General features: G+C 33.3%; 1 protein-coding gene across 1 annotated transcript in view; it reads right to left on the reverse strand.

The window, feature by feature from the left end:
• Nucleotides 1-3,140: 3,140 nt before the first annotated feature.
• Nucleotides 3,141-26,541, reverse strand: part of LOC141344608 (adhesion G protein-coupled receptor L2-like) — a 68,075-nt gene continuing 44,674 nt past the window's right edge. The window contains exons 12-17 of the mRNA XM_073849480.1: nucleotides 26,278-26,369; nucleotides 22,788-22,956; nucleotides 18,672-18,800; nucleotides 16,535-16,631; nucleotides 12,598-12,726; nucleotides 3,141-4,585 (exon numbers count right to left, since the gene is read on the reverse strand). Of these exons, the coding sequence (XP_073705581.1) occupies nucleotides 3,732-4,585; nucleotides 12,598-12,726; nucleotides 16,535-16,631; nucleotides 18,672-18,800; nucleotides 22,788-22,956; nucleotides 26,278-26,369 (1,470 nt within the window). The 3' untranslated portion in view covers nucleotides 3,141-3,731. The remainder of the gene's footprint in view (nucleotides 4,586-12,597; nucleotides 12,727-16,534; nucleotides 16,632-18,671; nucleotides 18,801-22,787; nucleotides 22,957-26,277; nucleotides 26,370-26,541) is intronic.

Below are 26,541 nucleotides of genomic sequence, written 5' to 3' on the forward strand. Positions count from 1 at the left end.
CCCCACAGAATTTGGCTCACTTTGCCCCATAGCTGGCATTTTGAGAAAAAAAAAATAGCTAGCTTACCAATTCAGGCTAATATTTAGCTACATGGATTTATATGTTGCTAAATCACCCATATGTATCATAATTATTCTTTGACCTGAATAAATGTGCTTTGATGTAAGCCATTAACATCTGCTATGCTAAAATTTTAAATAGGTGCCTTCCACTCCTCCCATGTGTTTCTCCTTTTCATAGTGTGGCAGAAACGATGTGTGATTCCAAAATACATGATCACATGACAGTAACAGTGTACATTCACCAAGAGACAGGGGGTGGCTCAACTTACCCCACTCTTACCCTATGTCAATTCTGGTTGTATTCTTGGGTGGTTCCTAGACATTTTGCATGTCTCCTTTGTCTGATACACCCATTTCAGGTCTTGGAGTCTCAACTAATGAGCTGATGACCTGAATCAGGTGTGTTTGATTAAGAAAACGTGCAAAACTGGTCTACAATCATTAGGGAAATGCACTCATGTCAAATGTTAGATCTGGCACAGGTCACATTGTGGTACAGGCTTATTTTGCATCAGGGACTAATTCTTAAAGAATGCAGGCTGCATCCTCCAGTCTTGTTGAGGATTTGTCAAGTGTTTGAGGAAGCACAAGTGGACTTAATGCTCAGGAATACTTAATTTTCCACATTCCACTCCATCTTGTGCATGGTCAAGCATGCAAGCCTTTTAAAGTAGACTCCACCATGGAAGCCAGACCTTTCTTCCTAAGCTCTTATTCAACGCTGTCTTTGTGGACGTCAGCTGATGATGAAAATCCTGAAGCTGGAAAGGAATGTGGACAAATGAAATATACTTTTGGCTTTAGTTGCATCAGCCAAGTAAACATATTGTCTGCTTCGGTTCTTCCTGACATTTTAAGCTCCCCACGGCAAGGTTGAAGCTCTAACCTAAATGGCTTGCGTTGGAGAGTCATACTGTACGTTTTCTTGGCATTCCACCCTTAGCTTCCAGGTGCTGTGAAGAAGGGTTTAACTAATCCATCAAACAATTGGCACGATTCCATTTGGAAGTCTGGGGTGTAGTTTCCAAAGTATCAGCTACTGACGCAGTGTCTCATTCCTTTATTCTTTTTTACGCCACAGTGATGCAAATGCATGTTCACCTGCACTTGCAATATGTTGGCTGAGATTTCACATTTGCATTAAGTATTTTTTTATGGCCTTAGGATTAGAAAGGATAAAAAAAAAAAAGCATTTGTTAACCTATGCAGAGTGCAGAAAAAAAGTTCTTTATGACTCCAATTTGGTTGTTTTTCATGGCCACACTGTTACTAAATTCTTGATTTTTGATAACAATACCCCCCCCCCCATGTTATTTGCATAGCTCTGCTGTTAACACTAATTATAATTATGTAGGTGTAAAATATGTTGGGTCGGATTTATGTTTTAAACAGTGCCCCTTAATGGGAACAATTAAGTTCATACAGGGTTACATATATAATATATATATATATATATATATATATATATATATATATATATATATATATATATACACACATTTCCTACCGTAAATATATTGAAGCCTAAAAACCAACTTTTATCAATATTTAGATTTTTTGCACCCTCAGATTACAGATTTTCAAATAGTTGTATCTTGGCCAAATATTGTCCTATACTAACAAACCAGATATCCATGGAAAGCTTATTGACCCCTATGACTGGTTTTGCGGTTCATGGTCACATGTGATATAGTTCAGCAATATCACAAGAGCAAAAATCAACCCCCCAAAAAAAAAAAAATCAGCATGATTGTGAATGTGATACTGAGTTAATATTGTTACATTTTAGACAAAATGTTGTCAATATCATCTTTGCTTATACATTTTTATAATTTATTGCTTTTAAATATATTTCATTGCTTATAAATATGTTAAAACTTAATTTTTGATTAGTAACATGCATTGCTAAGAACTTGATTTGGACAACTTGGCAATTTTCTCAATAGTTAGATTTTTTTTTGCACCCTCAGCTTCCAGATTTTCAAGTACTGTAGTTGTATTGTCCAAATATTGTCCTATCCTAACAAAGGCTATTTAATCAGCTTTCAGATTATGTATAAATCTCAATTAAAAAAAAAACTGACCCTTATGAATGGGTCTGTGGTCCAGGGACACATTTTTCATTGTTCTGCAAATTTTTCTGTCATTCAATAGGAATTCCGCACAATTGGGAATTTTTAAAGATTTCGCAAAGGGTTCAAATTGGTCATGTGACCTAGAAACGTTGACAAACAGAAAGTTGCTTGGTTTGAAAGTGACTGCTTTTAGAGACTTGTTACAATGCTAACTAAACAGAAATAGCAGTTTAGTACAAAAGCAATATCAGTGTATGCTTTAAGAAATGGCTTTTTGTCCTAATAAATATCCTGTTTCGCTCTGAAATGCATCACATTTGAGGGTAACGCTTAATTTTACGATGTCCTTGATAAATGTACTTACTATAGAAATAACAGAAAATTATGCATAATCACATGCAACAACCTTAAATCAAACCCTAACCATATAGTAAGTACATACTGTCAATTAATTAAAATGAACCGAAACTCTTTTGGGCAGTAAAATGGGTTACAAATAGAGTTTCATGAGTTTTGCTAAAACATAAAAAAGAACAATTAATACAAATAGCTAGCAACAATTTATTAATATCGCAAATAATTCATCAAGCAAGCTTTGAAGAAATCTTAAGTTATTTTTTCATTTTTTCACATACTTGAACAAAATGGCTAGTTTGCTGCCGCACTGAATGAGAATGACATATCTGCAAACAAGAAAAAATCATCACATTTATTCGATATCAAACAAGAGTTGAATGTACATCTGCAACGACAATGAGGTCTTAAAAAAGACTGAAGTGAATATCAACAGTGTTACATCACACCCACTTTCGTTCCAACCCTTTTCATTCCATACTTCATATAATAAATTATTTAGTGCCAAATACTGAGAAATGTTCTTAAGACATCGTGTTGACACGCATGAATGTTATTGATCCCTGACAAAGTCAAAGCGTTTCATTTTTTAAGTAAAACATTAGTCCAATCCGCTCCAAATTTGTGCAAGACACAACTTCCGTCAAGCTAAAAAAATAAGGAAGCTCGTTTTGTACACCGACGTTGGCAAAATACAACTTCCGTGATAAAATCCATAACTGAACACATCATTCACAAGTGGAGATATGTTGATTATGGGCTCAACTGGCTTTCTTTAACACCTTGTACTGCAAAATATATTTTCTTTAGTTGTCATTTGTACAACAGTTATTTGTGCAATAGAGAAAATATAAGGCCTGAGTCTGGGATATGAATTCATTCTTTTCATTTTCTGTATATCACAGTCTTTTCTGCATTTCCAAGAAGGGAAGATTCGCCTGCAAAGTGGCTGGGAGTGTTTTCAAAGTCCTACAAAAATCACACATTGGCATGTTTCTTTTTCTTGTTTTATATATATATATATATATATATACTGTACAAAGCTTTTGGCAGATGTGGATGAAGCCAGTCTTGACACTTTCTGCTCACTTCGAGCAGTTACAATAGAAGAGTTTGACCTGACCGTCAGTTCTGTTACTAAAAAACAATTCATTGTGCCGTCGACTAGTCCCTCTCTTCTTGTCGTCTGCGGACAGGAGAAGCAAAAGAAGAAAACGAAGGAAAGGGAACATTCTTGGCTCAGAGGCTGGTGATCAGCTGCATCTGTCCATCGCTAGGGGGTTCGCCCTCTAGTGGAAGGCAGCCCTCGGGAAGCCCAGGGCCAATACAGCCCTCGCTAGTGCCTCGGCGACTAATCTGATAGTAGGAAAGCGGCTGAGTCCCGTCTCCCAGATCGGGCAAGCTCTTGTAGCACTGTTCCTCCGTTTCACTTTGGGCGGATGAGCAAGGAGAACCGTCGTCTTGTCCGCTGACGAGGTCGGGGGAATCGGAGGACTGGGAGTCTCTAAGATTGGGCATGCTTGTGTACAACGAGTCCCTGTTATTCGGCGAGGGCGCGCTCTCCTCATCATCTTCCGCCTTTTTACTGTCCTTCTGGAGCCTGACGGCCTGTTGGGACGCCTTTTGAGCATTGTAATGGAGTGAATGAGTTCGTTGGGGCAAAAGCGGAGCCTCGAGGGCTTCCCGGTCGTTCGGGTGAAGAAGCAGCAGCTCCAGCGCTGGATGGCTGGAGGACGGAGGCAAAGCGGAGGTGTCGGCAACTACGTCATCATCTTCACTCCGGTTTCCATTCCCGACACCCCCGTCGAAGGCTTCCTGCGGATCCCGGTGGCTGCCGTCGGACGCCGATTGGCATTTTGAGCTGGGTTGGTTTTGCGGCGGCCGGCGAGGTCTCAGATTGTTCTGAACCAGCTCGGAGATGATCATCTTCTCAAAGGCAACGTCATCCAGACGCACAGCTTCACCGGGCGGGCAGCACAACGCAGGGTCTTCGTAGTCGTCCTCTCGCAGCGAGTAACTGTTGTTGAAGTTGTCGTTAAGAGGGAGCGTGTCCATGGTGCTGACATCACGGCTGTGGGTTAGCGAGTTCTGGCCTGGAATGAAAAGATCAAAAATTCAGTACTAAAAATGGTGTTTGTTGCTATAAAGGGACATGGGATTTCTCATCACACTCATTACATGCCAAATGACAACTAAAAATAATGTATTAAAACTAGGGCTGTCCATTTAACGCATTCAATTGGTGCAATTAATTAATAATGTGTTCAAATTATTAATTTGGCCTAGATCTATACTGCCCTCCAAAGGCAAAGTACAGTAACTACGCGAACACTGAAACTAAGAAAAATGCCTTCAACAGCTAGGTAAACATGTTGACACTCGCTTCTCTGAACGTTTCTCTGAGAAGGGACAAAATTGAACCAGGAGACTTCGCCACAAGACAAAACAGTTGTCACAAAGTCCATTTTAAGCCTTAAGTCAATTTTGAACAAATGTGTAGTTACTGCGCTTTGCCTTTGGAGGGCAGTATGCATCTTTCACTGCGTGCAGATGCAGGTTCACAGCTATCAGGATACAATTATATGCTCCTACAATACAAGATATGAGGGCAAAAATGCCCTGTATGGGTTTTTGTCTTGTATTTATATCATATGTGACCCTGGACTGCAAAACCAGCCATACCAGGTTTATTTGTAGCAATAGTCTATAAGACATTGTATGCATCAACATTATTGATTTTTAATTTAGTTTTATGCCAAAAATCATTAGGATATTAAGTGAAGATATTTTGTACATTTCCAACTGTAAATATATCAGCTTAATTTTTGATTAGTAATATGCATTGCAAACATCTTCATTTGGACAACTTTAAAGGTGATTTTCTCAATATTTAGATTTTTTTTGCACCCCTCAGATTCCTTATTTTCAAATAGTTACGAATACTCTCATATGCTAACAAACCATACATCAATTGAAAGCTTATTTATTCAGCTTTCAAATTATGTTTTGTGGACCAGGGTCACATATCCCCCTAAAATATAAGATATGAGGGCAAAAAACGCCCTGTATGGGTTATTGTCTTATATTTATATCGTATGTGACCCTGGACCATAAAGCCAGTCTTTAGTGGCACAGGTTTATTTGCAGCAGTAGCCAACAATACAATGTATGGATCAAAACTATTGATTTTTTTTTATCACTTTTATGCCAAAAATGATATTAAGTAAAGATCATGTTCCATGAAGATATTTTGTAAATTTGAAAATGTAAATATATCAAAATGTAATTTGTGATTAGTAATTTGCATTGCTAATAACTTCATTTGGACAACTTTAAAGGCGATTTTCTCAATATTTTTATTTCTTTGCACCCTAAAATTCCAGCTTTTCAAATAGTTGTATAGTCCTATCCTAACAAACCATACATCAATCAAATGCTAATTTATTCTTTTTTCAGATGATGTATACATCTCAATTAAAAATAAAAAAAATAAAAATACCATTATTACTGGTTTTGTGGTCCAGGGTCACATATGCTCCTAAAATACAAGATATGAGGGCAAAAAATGCCCTGTATGGGTTTTTGTCTTATATTTATATTATATTGTTCAGCAATATCTAATGAGCAAAATATCCCAAATATCTGCATGATTGTGAATGTGATACTGACTTTATATAACAATTTAAGAAACAACGTAATATTGTTATATTTCAGACAAAATATTGTCAATATTGTCTGTTTTGCTCAATTTCACAAAAGAAAATATTTCTAAACAAAGAGCAATACTCTGCAGTGCTTTGCTACCAAATGATTCTGCATTTTGTTTAAAACTGAGTGAGTCAATGATTCAATGATTCATTTAGAAAGAGAGTCACTTGATTCGTTCTTAAATCAATCAGCAGTTTGAATGAATTGGTTGAATGAATGAATCACTCATTATGACTGATTCGACCTGTTGCCACCTACTTGCAATTCTTGTATTTATGGAATCAATATATTTTTTTAATCATGTTTCAAATGTTTTTTCAAACCCATGAATTATCATTACTTGTAAAATAAAAATAAAATATTTTGTTCTAAAGATATTTATATTATTTGTCATGTTTATTAAATGCGTTTCTCATTTATAACGATAATGACTTTAAATCACTTTTGTGGATGATTTCTAAGCCCAAAATGATGCGAATAAAGTGCAATTAATTCAGTTAATTAATGTGCACATCGTGTAGCTAATTCAATAAAACATTTTAATTGTGTGACAGCCCTAATTAAAACCTAAATATTAAATTAAAAGGAGTAGAGATGCATGTCACTCAACAGATACTGTTCAAACTAAATATTCAATGTTTCACTTTAACAGTAACAGCAAGCCAGCCAAAAAAAACTCTTGCAAAAAAAACAAAAAACAAAAAAACACTCAGCATTCATTTTTCCCACAGAAAAAGCGTAAGCATAAACACAAAACATGCTGTAAAATGTCTGCGTCGAACACAACAAAGATGAAAGCGTGTTTATGAAGCACACTGATGCCAGTCCACAGATCACAGACCGCAGGCGTAGGGTGCGAACACTCACATCATGTGTGTCTGCTCAGGCTAGCTGACCTGAGAACTGCCCATGTGCCAAAAGAAAAAGAGTGATTTTTTTTAAAAATTGCAGCGAAGACAGAAAAGTGAGAAATCACCAAGCATAAAGCTTACAAACTTCAAAGGTCTGAATTCAGTCCATCAAGATCCACCAAACGCTTTTCATTTCACTCACAGTTTGAACAAATAAATAGCATGAATAAAGAAATATGCAAGACTTTTTTTTATGTGCAATGCTAAAAGGCTGAATGTAATTTTCCCTATAAATTAGGGTTAGAAAAAAATCTCTCTTTTTCAGTTCATAAGATTGAATTAGAATCAAATTGGCCAGGCACCACAGGGCACTGAATTGTTATTTGAAGTTTTGTGATGGAAATTAGTTTTGACTATATTATGCTCATATAAATTATGTTTATTATAATTATGATATAATTTATTCCCTGATTTAAACCTTTAGATTCAAAACTAATAACAGCTAATAAAGGTGATTATCATTATAGTAATTTGAACTATAACCACATACATTATGTACACTAACTGTCAAAAGTTTTTTAACAGCAAAACCTTTTTAAGATGTGTTTTTGCTCACCAAGCATGCATTTATTTGATCCAAAGTACGACAAAAACAGTACAATTTTGCAAACTCTTTTGAATGGGATCGTGTATAATGTTACAAAAGCTCCTTGGGATCTTTCTATTCATCAATGAATCCTGAAAAAATATAGAAAACAGTTTTAAATATTGATAATAATAATATTAATAATAATAAATGTTTCTTGAACAGTAAATAAACATCAGAATGATTTCTGAAGAATCAAGTGACATTGAAGATGGGAGTAATGATGCTGAAAATGTAGCTTTGATCACAGAAATAAATTTAATTTGAAAATATATACAAATAGAAAGCAGTTATTTTAAATGGTAAAAGTATTTCACAATATTACTGCTTTTGCTGTGCTTTGGGTCAAACAAATGCATGCTTGGTGAGCAGAATTGAATTCTTTATAAACATTAAAAATCTTATTGATACTGTATACTAATAATGCACAAAAAAGATGTATACAACATTAAATAAATGACTTGAATATAAATGAACAAATACGATTTTTTTGCATTTAATTGCATCAATATCAAATTGTGTAATAAATTGCTTATGGGGTGATTTGTACTGAAATATGAAAATAAATGTAAATAAAAATTGAGTTTTCTGTTTCTTTCTTTTTTTTCTTTTTTTTTGCACATTCCTACTTTTGCATCTTCCCAATTCAAAATATATTCAAACTTAGAAACTGAATTTTAAAATTCAAATTAATAACTTAATTCAACTTAATAGAAATACATTTTTCATTTCTTGCACATTCTTTCTTTTGCATCTTCCCAACTTAAATTATATTCAAATTTTAAAAATGTAATTTTTTACTAATTTAAATTTATTCCAATCAATGCATAGAAATACTTAATAGAAATAAATTTTAATTTCTTGCACATTCCTACTTTTGCATCTTCCCAATTCAAATTATATTCCAATTTAAAAATTGAATTGTTTAAAATGTATCCTCAACTGAATTTTGAACAGTGCCCAACATGGTCATAACTTGATGGAACAAAACAAAATTAGTATTTTGGCTCACCAATAATTTGCGTAATTCCATTTAAAGTCTATTATAGAAACAGCATTATTAAAATATGAATCTGTAACGCAATAAACCTTTTAAAATTCATTTGTGAATTATTTGTGAGTTGACTTTAGTAGTGAGCGAATCTATCAGAAGGCTGAATGCAGGATGTGGCAGGATTAACAGGTTTAGCACTCAAGCAATCTTTAAAAGAAAGAAAGAAAGAAATACGGTAACACTATTTTGATAGTCCAATTTAGTCATTCTACTAGCTATACGCAACTTTGCCATTAGATGTCAACTAACCTTCATTGGAATATTAGTAGACTGTTAGGTTAGGAATAAAGTTAGGTTGCAAAGTTACTTATAGTCAGTAGTGGAACATCAAAGTGTTACCTAAACAATTTCTGCTTAAGCCTACAGTATATGAATGCATAAACATCTCAAGTCATATCATTTACAAAGCAGTATGAAACAGCAGTATTTCTCGACTGATATAAATAAATTGATAGAACTGAAAGTGGGAACAAAAAAAATCAAACATTTCTTCATGAAACTGCTGTTTCATGCAGAGCATAGGATGAATTTAAATTGATGTAATTTGAAATAAACATAAGGGATGTGGAAAACATTTCTGTGTTCTGCTGTGAAACAGGCATCAAAGAGTTGAAGGCGAGGAGAGAGGGACCGAGGGGAGAAATGAAGGACGAAAATAAAGCAAACAGCCATAAAACATCTTCCCAGCCAAGATTATTTGCATTTGTTTATGCGCTGGCGATGGGTTTAATCCAGTCAGGTGCTGTCTGGAGACAGATGCAGACTGAATGCTGTTGGACTAGCTGGAAAGCAGGAATTCTGGGAGGAAAGCCAGGCCAGATCTTTGATTGCTCAGCGTGGCAAATGCTTCTGCTGCTGGTGTTTGTCTAGGTAGAACGTAAAGACTGAAGGTCTCAGTGTGAGCGAGCTGTTCAGACGCAATTAGAAGTGTTTCTTTTGTTCGCTCGTCATGCAGAGCGTCATGCTGCACTCGGCCCTGAGACACGACTATGAAGACCATTACAGATCAAATATTTAAATAAAACACCTATATTCTATTATACTAAAAACATTTATCCGTATGTCTATAAAGAGCACTTAAATGCTCTTATGCATTTCTATGCTGTTTGAGAGACTGACAGTTATCAATACAGTGATTATTAAATGTATTTCAATAAATCACAAGAATTTAAGTACTTCAACGTATGATGTACTTCAAACTGCTGAAGTACAGAATGCCTGATTTTATTAAATGAATGAATAAATGCATACATATCTCCAATATTTGTATAATTGATTACATTTGAGTCTCCCTATTCTATTGAAATTAGATTACCATGCACTTGTTTTATACTTGAAGTTAAACGTTGACTAAATTATAATTACTATTTTTAATAATACAGTTTAAAATGGCAAACACTGACCATTTTACTCAAATTAAGAAAACAAAGGCAATATAAAATATTAAAGTGAAAAGTTTTATAATGGGTGATTTGGTAAGGTGGCTTGTTTCCTTGTTGTACATAAAGCAAAGATTATTGGAGTACATTATCTCAGTCTTTGTACTTCAAAATTACACATTCAATGTGTTGCCTTTTCAATTTCTGAGTGAAAATTGCTTCTACACCATTCTTTTTTAGTGTATGCTTTTTTCCATATAATTAAAATGCATGGTGATCTTTGGCAGTTCACCTTAAATTTTGGGTGGTTTATTAAAATATGTATATATTATATTGAGATTAGGGTTATGCATCGTATGCCCTCTCAAAAAAGAAAGAAAGAAAGAATGAAAGACAAAGAAAGAAAGAAAGAAAGAAAGAAAGAAAGAAAGAAAGAAAGAAAGAAAGAAAGAAAGAAAGACAAAGAAAGACGAAAAGAAAGAATGAAAAAGAAAAAAAGAAAGACAAAAAATAAAGACAGAAAGAAAGACAGAAAGAAAGAAAGAAAGAAAGAAAGAAAGAAAGAAAGAAAGAGAAAGACAGAACGAAAGACAGAAAGAAGAAAAGAAAGACAGAAAGAACGAAACACCAAAAGAAATAAAGACAAAAGACAGAAAGACAAAAAGAAAGAAAGAAAGAAAGAAAGAAAGAAAGAAAGAAAGAAAGACGGAAAAAAGAAAGACAAAGAAAGAATGACAAAGAAAGAAAGACAGAAAGAAAGACGAAAAGAAACAAAGAAAGAAAAAAGGCAGAATGAAAGGCAAGGAAAGACAGAAAGACAAAGAAATACAAAGAAATACAGAAAAAAGTCAGAAAGTAGGACAGAAAAAAAGACAAAGACAAATAAAGACAAAAAGAAAGAAAAACAAAGGAATAAAGACAAAGATGAAAAGAAAGAAAGAAAGACAGACAGAAAAAAGAAAGAATAAAAGACAGAAAGACAAAAAGAAGGAAAGAAAAAAGAAAGACAAAGAACGAAAGACAGAAAAAAGAAAGACAGAAAGAAAGAGAAAGAAAGAAAGACAGAAAAAAGACAGACAGAAAGTAAGAAAGAGAAAAAAGACAGAAATACAAAAAAGACAAAGAAAAAGACAGAAAGACAAAGAAAGATGAAAAAAGACAAAGACAGAAAAAAACAGAAAGTGATGGAAAAAGACAGAAAGAAAGAATGAAAGACAGAAAGAGAAAAAAGACAGAAAGAAAGACGAAAAAGAAAGACAAAGAAAGAAAAACAGAAAAAAGAAAGACAAGGAAACAATGAAAGAATAAAAGAAAGACAGACAGAAAGAAAAAAGACAAAGAAAGAAAAATACAGAAAAAAGAAAGAAAGAAAGAAAGAAAGAAAGAAAGAAAGAAAGAAAAAAGACAAAAAAAGACAGACAGAAAGTAAGAAAGAGAAAAAGACAGAAATACAAAAAAGACAAAGAGAGAGAAAGACAGAAAGACAAAGAAAGATGAAAAAAGACAGAAAGAAAGAACGAAAGACAGAAAGAGAAAAAAGACAGAAAGAAAGACAGAAAAAATAAAGACAAAAGGAAACAATGAAAGAAAGAAAAAAAGACAGACAGAAAAAGACAGAAAAAAGAAAAAGAAAGAAAGAAAGAAAAAAGACAGAAAAAAGACAGACAGAAAGTAAGAGAAAAAAGACAAATACAAAAAAGACAAAGAAAGAGAAAGACAGAAAAGACAGAAAGACAAAGAAAGATGAAAAAAGACAGAAATACAAAAAAGACAAAGAAAGAGAAAGACAGAAAAGACAGAAAGACAAAGAAAGATGAAAAAAGACAGAAAGAAAGAACTAAAGACAGAAAGAGAAAAAAAGACAGAAAGAAAGACAGAAAAAAGAAAGACAAAAGGAAACAATGAAAGAATAAAAGAAAGATAGAAAGAAAGAAAAAAGACAAAGAAAGACAGAAAAAAGAAAGAAAGAAAGAAAGAAAGCAAGAAAGAAAGAGAAAAAAGACAGACAGAAAGTAAGAAAGAGAAAAAAGACAGAAATACAAAAAAAGACAAAGAAAGAGAAAGACAGAAAAGACAGAAAGACAAAGAAAGATGAAAAAAGACAGAAAGAAAGAACGAAAGAGAAAGAGAAAAAAGACAAAGAAAGACAGAAAAAGACAGAAAAAAGAAAGAAAGAAAGAAAGAAAGAAAGAAAGAAAGAAAGAAAGAAAGAAAGACTGAACTTTTAAAAACAAAAGTTTGTGCTGCCTTTTTGGATTGTTCTAAAAAAAACTTCAAAGGGTTATGTAATAAATTGGAGGTAATGATAAAAAAGTGAAAAACAAGTGTTTTGTAAAGGAGAGTGTCTGCAGTGCTTTGACCACAGATTCTCTGTGAACTACAATCTTGTGTTAATTGCATTGAAAAAGCCTTGATTTTTCCACCCCACATTCCCAAACGACAGAAAAAGAGCCGCCCCATAAAGCACCTGGAGAGTGGAAAGCTGGAGGAGAAGGTGTGTTGCAGACGATGGTTTCGGCTAGAAGGTTGTTATAGCGGTTGTTAGTGTCGTGAGGCCTGAGGAGAGGGTTAGTTAGCAGATAGTTGCCGGTCATTCCTGTTGAATAAATAAAGAAAGGAGAATGAGTGTGACCAAAGAAAACAGAACAGAAGAATTACAGGATTACGCTGGTTGCAATGCGATTGCTAAGGTCAGCTGAAACAACCACTCAGATGGCATTGCTATGCGTGCGAAATGCTGCTCTGAGTGGGTTAGAACAACAAAATCATGACTGATCACGTCTTTCAGACATGTGAACAAAACGGCCCACCAAGCAAATGTTTTATTTGGACGCCAGTGAACAAAAATGTGTCTTATCTCAGTAGAACTGATATGATTTTTCACTTTGAGATACTTACAGCATGCATCTGTCCCAAAGGCTGATTACAGCTCATTTGGACTGGATCTGAAAACTATGACGTGAACTTTCCTACTCAGTTTTAACACTGGATAATCCAAACTAGTACTGCATTATGTTATGTTAATGTGACTCAAACTCTAGTCTAACGGTTTGAGCTGAGCATCAAACTATCACCAGCAACACTTTTGCAAAGCCTAAATAATTAATCATTTTTAAAATGCATCCTGGTCACTCTCCAACCCAGAACGAAGGCTTGTTTCATATTGATTGTTTAGGTCAAAAATCAATGTTTTCGTGGCATTTATATATACACAGACCAATGCACTTTTCACAGATTAATGCACATATGCATGCATTTTCACGTGTATGAACATATGCATGCTGATACATTGAATACATACATTCATTGCTTATTTACTTTTTGAATGTAGTTATATTGAATAAAGCCTTTAAATAAGCTCTAACAGGTTTTTGGCCTCTTCCTGGACTGTATATAAACTGTATTCTCTGTTTTTTTGTATAACATTTTAAACTGTGCAAAATAAAAAAGAAGAAAGAAAATGAATGACTTTATGTGGAGTCCTAATGAAAAAAGACGAAGAGACTATTTGCATGCAGATCTAAACAGAACAGACCAAACAGCTCATCTCAGCCCTCTAATAGGCAGAAGAAAAATAAAAAGAAAATGCAATCAAAGAAATAATAAAATATCCAATTATGCATTTTGAACCAAATGTTCTATTACTGGTTTGTGTTTGTATATAACCATTTGAACCTGCATGTAGAGTCTGATGGAGAAAACCTAAAATATACTCTTTATACAGTTTTATGCAAAAGTTTGGGAACCCCTTGCAGAATTTGTAACAATGTGAATAATTTTAACAAAATAAGAGATTGTATAAAATGCATATTTTTTTCTGTCCTGAATAAGATATTTTACATAAAAGATGTTTGCATATAGTCCACAAGACAAAAAAAAAAAAAAAGCTGAAATTATTCAAATCACCCAATGCGAAAGTTTGGGAACCTTCGGTTCTTAATACTGTGTGTGGTTTCCTGGATGATCTACCATTGCATTTTTGTTTTGTGATGGTTGTTCATGAGCACTGCTCTTCAGAAAAATCCTCCAGATCCTGCAGATTTTTCAGTTTTCCAGCATATCTGAACCCCTTCCAGCAGTGACTGTGTGATTTTGAAATGCATCTTTTTACAATGAGGACAATTAAGGGACTCAAACACAACTATTAAAAAAGGTTCAAACATTCACTGATGCTCCAGAAAGAAACACATGCATTAAGAGCCAGGGGTGAAAACTTTTGAACAGGATGAAGATGTCCAATTTTTTCTTATTTTATTGAAATATATATATTTTGCATGTTTCCCGTAAGACAAATTAAGTACTATTTACCTTAATCTTCAAATTTAATGCATCATGTTTCCTTCTGGAGCATAAGTGAACATTTGAACCTTTTTTAATAGTTTTTCAGTCCCTCAGTTGTCCTCAGTGTGAAAAGATGGATCTCAAAATCATACAGTCACTGCTGGAAAGGGTTCAAATATGCAAAAGATGCTGGAAAACTAAAGAATCTGCAGGACCTGGATTTTTCAGAAGAACAGCACTCAGTTTAACTTTTCAGAACAAACAAGGGACTCATGAACAACCATCACAAAACAAAAAACAGTGGTGGATCATCCAGGTAAACACACACAGTATTTAAGAACCAAGGGTTCCCAAACTTTTGCATTGGGTGATTTGAATTCCCCAATTCAGCTATTTTTTTGTCATATGCAAACATCTTATGTAAAATATCTTAAAAAATAACATGCATTTTGTATGATCTGTCTGATTTTGTTAAAATTATTCACATTTTTGCAAGGGGTTCCCAAACTTTTGCATAAAACTGTATATGTGACCCTGGACCACAAAACCAGTCATAAGGTTAAATTTGACAAAACTGAGATTTATACATCATATGAAAGCTCAATAAATAAGCTTTCTATTGATGTATGGTTTGTTAGGATAGGACAATATTTGGCTGAGATACATCTATTTGAAATCAGAAATCTGAGGATGCAAAAAAATCAAAAAGACTGAGAAAATCACCTTTAAAGTTGTCCAAATTAGGTTCTTAACAATGCATATTACAAATCAAAAATTACATTTTAATATGTTTACAGAAGGAATTTTACAAAAAATCTTCATGGAACATGAACTTTACTTAATTTCTTAATGATTTGTGGCATAAAAGAAAAATCAAAAATTTTGACCCATGCAATGTATTTTTGGCTATTGCTGCAAATATACCCCAGCGACTTTAGACTGGTTTTGTGGTCCAGGGTCACATATTACAGATCAATAACATGGCTAGTAAGATTGATTAATGCACTGAATCACGGATCACACAGCAGGATGAGATGCCATGAACAAACAGCATATCACTAAATTAAAATAAAAAAGAGACACTGGTACACTAAATACTTCATTACTTATCGTCTTGCTAGAAAGAAAGAGCAAAACACATCTTAATGCATACAAGTGTTCACTTTTATAAAAACAAATTGGTAGTTAATTGCAAGCATTGTTCATTTTCAATGTATTGCACCTGTTTTTATCTGCTGCCAAGTCTGTAAATAACAGTAATTGAATTCATATTTTAATTTTAAAATTAAAAACGCATTTAAAAAAGCATATACATTTTAAATGAACACAAATAGTTTTTAAGACTTTGCAATTATGCATTTTGAACCAAATGTTCTATTACTTTTTTTGTGTTTCTATATAACCATTTGAACCTGCATGTAGAGTCTGATGGAGAAAACCTAAAAAAAATACTCTTTTGCGGTGCTGTATATACAGTTTTATGCAGAAGTTTAGGAACCCCTTGCAGAATCTGTGAAAATGTGAATAATTTTAACAAAATAAAGAGAGATCATACAAAAAGCATTTACATTTTAAGTTATTTTTTAAGAATGTGTGTTCTTGCTTTGAAATTATATTAAATAATTTTATATGCATTCATACTATGAGCTATTTTCATGTTACATTCAGCTAATTTTCTCACTTCAGCAGTGGTGTTGGCTCTAAATAATCCCCTATACTGTGTAAATGTGCTTTAATTGTTCATAGCTCAGTGCTAAATTAATGTCAAGCTTCCCTGTGCATGCACTCATAACCTAAACTAACCGCAAAACTTATAGGATTAAAACCTATAACAGAAAGTTTACATTTAACTCAAACTGGGTAAAAACAAATCCTGAGTTTGTTCAATCAACTTTGTGACCACAGGCTGTATTCAGCAAACAACTAATAAATAAATAAAACAGATTAATGAATGCATCCCAAGGCAAAACCTAGTTACCATTTACCCTCATTTAAAAGGCCTGATGAAGACAGAAGGAACTAAAATAATTATAACTTTCCAAACTTTGGAAGAAGCGTAAAAAAACCTACAGTCTCTCTAAACCCATAGTAGCGTGTCTGAGAGCCCAGCGTTTCATCGTTACCTTGGTTCAGAGTGGAAGTGCTGTTGATATCTCCGGAGATGAAGGACGACTCTGACTGTTTCCTCACAGTGTCGTTCCACATCCTCCTGATGCGGCTCTGCGGCGACACAAAGACACGATCACTGATTAATCTGGCTAATATTCATGCAGCACACGCAAACAGCTCTGTAGTCTCAGTGTATATCGGGACTGTTAACACCACATGTGGAATAAAAGAGAAGAATACATCCGCTGTAGAGTCACAAAAACCTCAATTCATGACAAGCAAAAACAACTTACTTATTGCTTATTCTTCAGTACTTATTAAATTATACTATTACTATTAAAGAAATGTGGTTCTAGTACATGGTTAAGCTCTGTCAACAGTTATTTGTGGTATATTGCTGACTACAACAGAAAATTGTGCTGAATCCTTCAGTTTGAGTACCATAAAGTTTACAGAATTTGCAAAACGTTAATTATTTTACCAAAATAAGAGGGATCATACAAAATGCATGTTATTTTTTATTTAGTACTGACCTGAATACCATATTTCACATGAAAGATGTTACATATAGAGAAAATAATAGTTACCCCCATTCAAAAGTTAACATCCGCTTGAGTCGTAATACTGTGTTGTTACCCGAATGATCCACAGCTGGGTTTTTTACGTTTATTGATAGTTGTTCATGAGCTCCTCGTTTGTCCTGAACAGTTTTCCAGCATTGATGTGTATTTGAACCCTTTCCAACAATGACTGTATGATTTTGAGATCCATCTTTTGACACTGAGAACAACTGAGGGACTCATATGCAACTATTACAGAAGGTTCAAACACTCACTGATGCTTCAGAAGGAAAAAACATGCATTAAGATAAAACTTTTGGAATTTGAAGATCAGAGTACATTTAACTTATTTTGTCTTTTGGGAAACATGTAACTATCTTCTGTAGCCTCTGAAAGGCAGTGCTAAATGAAAAAAAAAATGATATTTAGGCAAAATAAGAAACATTTACACATCTCCATTCTGTTCAAAAGTTTTCACCCCCTGGCTCTTAATGCATGTTTTTTCCTTCTGGAGCATCAGTGAGTGTTTGAACCTTCTGTAATAGCTGCATATGAGTCCCTCAGTTGTCCCCAGTGTGAAAATATGGATCTCAAAACCATACAGTCATTGTTGGAAAGGGTTCAAATACACAAAATGCTGGAAAACCAAGAATTTGTTGGACAGCGGGCAGTTTAACTGTTCAGGACAAACAAGGGACTCATGAACAACTACCACTAAATCACACAGTATTAAGAATCAAGAATCATTTTTATAAATTCAACTATTATTTTCTCTTATAGACTGTAAACATCTTTTCATGTGAAATATCTTATTCAGGTCAGTACTAAATAAACAATAACATGCATTTTGATAAAATAATTAACATTTTGCAGATTCTGAAAGTGCAATGTAAACTTTTGACCTCAAATGTATGCATTGTAAAAAGCACCACACAAATAAAACTAACCGTAAGTGAATATGAAAAGTTGTATAAATCATTTTCACTACTTTTCTAAGTGGATGAGCCTCTGCTTATGTATTGAAATATATTAAATATAAAATACACTTTATGCATTTTAACTCACTTTATTTACCAATGTGGCCTTCGATGATAAATTGATTTGTTCATTACATATGTCTGGGCTTCATTTTCATACTGAAATGAGAGTATTAAACCATTTCAGAAAATGTTTTTCCATTATTTCGAAGTGAATAAATAGACACCCACTTCAAGACACATAATTGATTTCTGATTGATGAACGAGGCAGTTTTTTTTCCACCGAATCGAATGTGAATTGGACTGATCACTGCATCTGTTCTCATGTCAACAAGTCACTGATTTAATGATCTGTTCAGGACAAGTCTTCATTTAACAACTCGCTGAGCTGTTCGTTTCTGCCTCAAAATGAACAGGCAGATCTTCAGAGCTTTCTAAACAGCTCAGTGATTGATTCTTTAACTTGTCTGTTTAAGGAAATACAATCAATCGTGACTAGACAGCGACAGCGGAGCGCAAACCTTGTTTACAACCACCACTGCAGACAAAAGAGAGACTATATCAATAAAGAAGAACAAAAGGCGTGTGAATAAAGAGTTTCATTCAGATGTACCTGTGTAGCAGACGAATATCGAGCGGTGGACCTGGAGGCTGAGGATTTGTTCACGCTGTGAGGTCCTTCAGAGGGAAGACCAGTGCAGCATTGAGACTGACGGAAACACTTGCCGAACTCTTTACGCACCTGAAGACAGAATCCAACAGCAGCTCCGTTAACAACCAAAAAAAGATGGCAAGCTAAAAAACATTGCACTGTTTATAGCAATTGAGGACAATTTGTATGTTTTCAACACTGCAAAAAATGCTTTTCTTACTTAGATTTTTTGTCTTGTTTCCAGCCAAAATATCTAAAAATTCTTGAATCAGGAAGGATTTTCTAGACGAGTAAAAATTATCTTGTTTTTAGTAAAAAGAAGTCAAAATTAGGTGAGTTTTTGCTTAAAACAAGCAAAATAATCTGCCAATGGGGTAAAACAAAATAATCTAGTTGTCTGCTTGAAATAAGATTTTTTTTCTTACCCCATTGGCAGATTATTTTGCTTGTTTTAAGCAAAAACTCACTTAATTTTGACTTCTTTTTACTAAAAACAAGATCATTTTTACTTGCCTAGAAAATCCTTCCTGATTCAAGATTTTTTAGATATTTTGGCTGGAAACAAGACAAAAAAATCTAAGTAAGAAAAGCATTTTTTGCAGTGTAATAAGGCACTGAATCGATTAGCCATTAAAAGTCTTTTCAGTAAATTATATTGCTTTTGTGACACTACACTGCAAAAAAATGCTTTTCTTACTTGGATTTTTTCTCTTGTTTCCAGCCAAAATATTTAAAACAAGTCAAAAAGTAAGTAAAAACAAGTCAAAATTAAGTGAGTTTTTGCTTAAAACAGGCAAAATAATCTGCCAATGGGGTAAGAAAAAAATCTTATTTCAAGCAGACAACTAGATTTTTTTTCTTACCCCATTGGCAGATTATTTTACTTGTTTTAAGCAAAATCTCACTTAATTTTGACTTGTTTTTACTAAAAACAAGACAATAATTTTTACTTGGCTAGAAAATCCTTCCTGTTTCAAGAATGTTTAGATATTTTGGCTGGAAACAAGAGAAAAAAATCTAAGTAAGAAAAACATTTGTTGCAGTGTAACACACAGAAAAGGCATTAAAGACTTGTATCTGAGGACAAACCCAAAAATTACTCCAGTAAAACTTTGAACTAAAGCTATACCCGTTTAATAGTGAGGTGTTTGCATTAAATATTCTTCAAAAATTCATACTTTTGCCCTGTGCGACAATCATTTTTTATTCTTCTGTGGACAGCGGTGTTGGGGGTAACGCATTACAAGTAACGCAAGTTACCTAATAATATTACTTTTTGCAAGTAACTAGTAAATTAACGCATTACTTTTTAACTGACAAGAAAATATCCGAGTTACTTTTCCCCCCATTTATTGATTAAAAGCTCTCCTGTCCCCATGTTGAGAGAAATTGTGAGTAAGATGTTATTTAAGTTCTAGAATAAATGTGAACATGCATTAATTCATCTCACTCACTAAAAAACAGATAGTGTTCGTCAAAATGAATAAAAACTGTTAAATTCAACACAAACCTGCAATAATTAAATGTTAAATAATACAAATATCCTTTATGTATTTCATCCCATTTTATTAACCGATGTCTTTGCTGCCGACCTTCGATGATCCAATTCATCCATACTAATAAGCAAAAATTACTCAAGATAATCTAACATTTGTTTTCCTTTTTTTCATTGCTGAAGAGTTGACATTTTCTACTGTATAGACGTCAATTTACTTTTCTCTAAGCCTGAGGCTTTTGCTGTAAAAAGGTTTTTACATTTGCCAAAAATACAACTTTTTATATTAAAAAACCAACAAGCAGATTTAAAAAGTAACGCAAAAGTAATGTAACACATTACTTTCTATAAACACAATTAGTTACTTTTTAAAGGAGTAACTCAATATTGTAATGCATTACTTTTAAAAGTAACTTTCCCCAAGCCTGGCGGACAGACTATATTTACACTTACCTTGAGTTGAACTAAAAAAAAACATTTTAAAAAGTGTGTGAGAGTTGGTTAAACGATTCATTTAGAGTACACTTAAAGTAAATATACACCACATGCTGCTTAAATACAGACAGATGCTGATTTCTGCAGCAGATGTTCTTCACTTATCTCACTAGCACTAGAAGAAGATTCAGTGTTGCTTGAAATGATTAAAAACCCAGACGTATGAACACAGAACTTCATGAACACCTGCTATAATTAAGTAAAAGTTTTAATAACACTTTAATTACGTTAATTAAATGCAACTTAATCTAACTTCATTTATTTGCATCTTTGCTGTTGCCATTTAATAATAACATTTAAGCAAATAACAAATGCCTTTATGGCCAAACTTTATTTTAAGGACCATTTACTAACTATTACGATGCAAAAAATAGTTCTTTCTTACTTAGATGTTTTTGTCTTGTTTCCAGCCAAAATATCTAAGAATTCTTAAACCAAGAAAGATTTTCTAGATGAGTAAAAATAATTTTCTTGTTTTTAGAAAAATCAAGTTAAAATTAAGTGTGTTTTTGCTTAGAACAAGCAAAATAATCTGCCAATGGGGTAAGAAAAATAATCATGTTTTCTGTTTGAAATTAGATTTTTTTTTTTACGCCATTGGCAGATTATTTTGTGTGTTTCAAGCAAAAACTCACTTAATTTTGACTTGTTTTTTTTTTTACAAGGCATGTAATATTGACTTTTTTTTCTGAAAACAAGACAATTTTACTCGTTAGAAAATCCTTCCTGATTTAAGAATTTTTTGATATTTTGGCTGGAAACAAGACAAAAAATCTAAGTAAGAAAAACATTTTTTGTAGTGTAACTATAACTTTCACCTCAGGATTTTCTAGACGAGTAAAAATTGTCCTGTTTTCAGAAACAAAAAGTCAAAATTAAGTGCGTTTTTGCTTAGAACAAGCAAAATAATCAGCCAATGGGGTAAGAAAAATAATCATGTTTTCTGTTTGAAATAAGATTTTTTTCCTTACCCCATTGGCAGATTTTTTTGTGTGTTTCAAGCAAAAAGGCATGTAATGTTGACTTTTTTTTCTGAAAACAAGACAATTTTTCAAGATTTAAGAATTTCTAGATATTTTGGCTGGAAACAAGACAAAAAATCTAAATAAGAAAAGCATTTTTTGCAGTCTAACTATAACTTTCACCTCAGGATTTTCTAGACGAGTAAAAATTGTCCTGTTTTCAGGAAAAAAAAAGTCAATTAAGTGCGTTTTTGCTTAGAACAAGCAAAATAATCAGCCAATGGGGTAAAAAAAATAATCATGTTTTCTGTTTGAAATAAGATTTTTTTTCTCACCCTATTGGCAGATTATTTTGCTTGTTCTAAGCAAAAACGCACTTAATTTTGACTTGTTTTTTCTGAACAAGAAAATAATTTTTACTTTTAAGAATTTTTAGATGCAAGTAAGAAGCATTTTTTGCAGTGTACCGTCTTTGTTAGTTGGATATCTCTATTTTATTTTTTACGTTTTTGCTGAAATGTGAGAGAGTTTAACTTACTTAATTTTAATATCTGTAAAAGTGAGTTTTTGTAGTGTCCTCTATTGTACAAGGGTGAATCTGCATTTAATTTAAATTAAAAGCTAACTTCTAACTCCTCAGTCCTCACACATAATGCATGCATTAATAGTATAATATAAATAATATATAACTCATATTAAATAAATATGATAAATTATTGACAGCAAAAGCTGGCCCATTTTTGTATCTATAACTGTTTCACAGTGAACCACTTTATATTGGAGCAAGAGATGCAAGATGAGCAACCAGCCTTTTATGCACATTAAATCACCTTTGAGCCTGTTTCATTCTTGATTTTTAATCTTTTAATAATTATGTATTCAAATATGTAACCTATATTTAAGGGCCTCTTTAACCTCCTAAAACAAGCCTTTGAAAAACACAACCTTGAAAATCTCTACTGACTTGCTGACAAAAAATCATCAGGCATAAGCTCAAAAGATCTGAGTTGAATTAAATACAACAAATAAACTTTGCAGCCAGAAAATGCATTACACATTCAGCGGTCGTCAGTAATGAGGAATGGTGTCTGGCAAACTGATTCCTGCAGCATGTCATGGGTTTACCTTCTTCTGCAGAAGACAGTGGAAGATGAAGATGAACATCCCTTGTAAGGTGTTGAAGATGGTGAAGAGGTACGCCATGATTACTGAAGAGTCGTTTAAGAAAAACAGGCCGAACGACCACGTCAGGCAAACAAGACAAAGCAATGCAAAAGCACCAAACACCCAGGACCTGAAAATCACAGAGTACAGTTAGAAATACATTTTATAGCTCATTGGAAATACATGCCTTTACCTACATTTCTGCAAAAGTCTACAAACACTGTGGTTTTCAATTGAAATAAACAAAAGAGGCAGTAAAACTCTCATTTCATTTCTTTTTACACAAAGTATGATTTGCAGGGCTAGAGTTTTAATTAACAAAGCCTAACTTTGGCACAATTCCTTGCACAATATTATGTTATGGCTTCAAAATGATTTTAAAATTTGAAAACTAATACTTTTGAATACATATGTGATCCTGGACCACAAAACCAGTCTTAAGTAGCAATAGCCAAAGATCATGATCCATGAAGATATTTTGTAAATTTCCTACTGTAAATATATCAAAACTTAATTTTTGATTAGTAACATGCATTGCTAAGAACTTCATTTGGACAACTTTAAAGGTGATTTTCTCAATATTTGGATTTTTTTGCACCCTCAGATTCCAGATTTTCAAATAGTTGTATCTCGACCAAATATTGTCCTGTCCGTACATCAATGGAAAGCTTATTTATTTAGCTTTTAGACAATGTATTAATCTCAGTGTCAAAAAAAATTTAGGTGATGCTTTGGTTTGACAAAACAGATCAAACCCCCAAAGGAGGAAGTTAAAATGGCACGAAAGCATGTTTATAACACTTTTGCATTTTTGATTAGTAATATGCATTGCTAAGAACGTAATTAAGACAACTTTAAAGGTGATTTTCTCAATATTTCGATTTTTTTGCACCCTCAGATTCCAGATTTTCAAATAGTTGTATCTCGATCCAAATGTTAACACTATAGTGTAGATTTACACTGCAAAAAAATGCTTTTCTTACTTTTTGTCTTGTTTCCAGCCAAAATATCTAAATCAAGAAAGATTTTCTAGACGAGAAAAAATAATTCTCATGTTTTCAGAAAAAGTCAAAAGCAAAGCAAAAATCTTATTTCAAACAGAAAACAAGATTATTTTTCTTACCCCATTGCCAGATTGTGTTGCTTGTTTCAAGCAAAAACGCACTTAATTTTGACTTTTTTTTTTTTTCTCTGAAAACAAGACAATTTTCACTCCTCCTTGATTTAAGAAATTTTAGATATTTTGGCTGGAAACAAGACAAAAAGTAAGAAAAGCATTTTTTGCAGTGTGTGTGTGTGTGTGTGTGGGGGGGGGGGGATTAGTGTAGGAAGTTATTTTCCAACATGATAGATTAATAACTTTGATCAATTTTCAATAAACCCAGGTTGCTTTTCTGAGCAATATCGTACAATATCGTTTACAATTTGCAAACTCTTAGCAAAGCCTGGTGTAATGGTTCTAAAAATAAATAAATACATATTTTTGTCTTTTTTCACTGCAAAAAAGGCATATCTTCTAGTCAAAATATCAAAAAATTCTTAAATTAAGATGCATTTACTAGATAAGCAAAATGACATAAGATATTTAGTCTTGTTTTAAGCAAAACACACTTAATTTAGTTTTTTTTTTCCACTCTGGAAACAAGTAAAATTATCTGCCAGTGGGGTAAGTAAAACACTCTTATTTTAAGAATATTTTACTTACCCCACTGGCAGATAATTTTACTTTTACTTCTTTTAAGCAAAATGCACTTCATTTCGTTTTTCCCCCCTGGAAACGAGACTAAATATCTTACGTTTTTTTTCTTTTCTAGTAAATGCATCTTAATTTAAGAATTTTTAGATATTCAGACTAGAAACAAGACAAATATACTAAGTATAAGATGTAAGATAAGCCTTTATTTTTTACAGTGTTCTTTCTCTTTTATCTAATTTATTTATGACTCGAATAGCATAGAATATAATATTAACGAAGTCAATGCACTGCACAAAATGCTTTTCTTACTTAGATTTTTTTTGTCATGTTTCCAGCCAAAATATCTAAAAAATCTTAAATCAAGAAGGATTTTCTAGATGAGTCTTGGTTTCAGAAAAAAATGAAGTGCATTTTTGCTTGAAACAAGCAAAATAATCTGCCAATGGGGTAAGAAAAATAATCTTGTTTTCTGTTTGAAATAAGAAAAACTCACTTATTTTGACTTGTTTTTTTTCTAAAAAAAACAAGAAAATAATTTTTACTCTTCTAGAAAATCCTTCTTGATTTAAGAATTTTTAGATATTTTAGCTGAAAACAAGGCAAAAAATCTAAGTAAGAAAAGCATTTTTTGCTTTTGTGTTTAGCAACAGAAATAAACTCAAGTTTGGAAAGACTTGAGGCTGTGCAAAAAAAAAAGTTTAAATTTTTAGTTGAACTGTCCCTTTAAAGTTAATTAACAAAAGCTAGATTGCATTATCTTTGTGTGCGTGTTTATGAATTCATTTATGGCACTGATTAATCTCACTGACTTCATTGTTGATTATAATGATATCATTCGTGAGAATGAAGAGCTCAAGAGTCGGTGAGGTCATGCTGAGCAAAAACGCTGCTGATTTGAGTGTTATTGAGCTTATTTCTCTCAGTCAGTCAGTTAATTAATTGCCTTTGATTGGCTAGTGCATTCATGTGCTCCGTTTTATTCCCAATACACAAACACAAATGAATCATTAAAGAGAAGCAATTAAAAAAAAACAATCTGTTTGCAAAAGGGACATTACTAATTTAAAAAGCAAGCTGAAAGAAAAACTAAAACAGTAATTTACTTTTATAAATCGAAGGCATTCCTATTAGACCACCCAGATACACACAACTGCAAAACAGTGGAATATCACTGGACTCTTTCCAGTTAGAGATTCCAGCGAGTATTTCTGTGGATCAAATGTCCTGAACGGACGATCTCCTCAAATGGACACGACAAGAGAAGATTTCACGGCCCCCAGATGCAAGTTTAAAAGTAATTACGACTTGGGGTCCAATAAAACATCTTGCTTATCATACCATTGCACGGCCCATCTGGAAATATGCATTTCGCTCCCAAGGACAATGTTTATAAGAAGGTCAGACTGTGATATCGCATTGCAGGAAGCAAACGAATTAGTTAATAACACGGTGCTTGAAAAGTTAACGTTTTCTCTAATTATTCCCATAAACCCCAATTAGCTAGATTTGAGTATTTACAAGTCCAGCTCCAGATGCAACCTCTACCTCATGAACCGCTTCAGTCACAGTGCAACGGCCACATTGTTGTTATTAGCATGTTGTCGCTTCGAATAAAGCAATCAAGATGATAGGTCGTGACTACAAAATAGCAGAGTTCGAAACATGAAAGCAAATGTCAGAACGTAAAATTGCACAGACAGCTGGGCTGAACCCGAGCCGCTAAACGTGGACGACAGCATCGAAGGCTGAGCTTACCGTATGCTCTCCAGTCGGCTGGAATCGGGTTTCATAGACGTTGAGTGTTTTAACATCTTGTACATAGTCACCACCAGAAAGATGAGATTGAGCTGTCGGAAAAGATAAAACATGTTGAAAAGACCACACAGCTTTCCCACAGTTTCATGCAATTCATCATTCCGACGGCATATTTGTCAAACATCATTTCATATTCATATTCGCATTCCTGAATGCAGCATGTAACGATCTTTCTCTGGATCTATGATCACCAGGTTATTAGAC

This window comes from Garra rufa, chromosome 10 (assembly GCF_049309525.1).
Source record: "Garra rufa chromosome 10, GarRuf1.0, whole genome shotgun sequence".
NCBI lineage: Eukaryota > Metazoa > Chordata > Actinopteri > Cypriniformes > Cyprinidae > Garra > Garra rufa.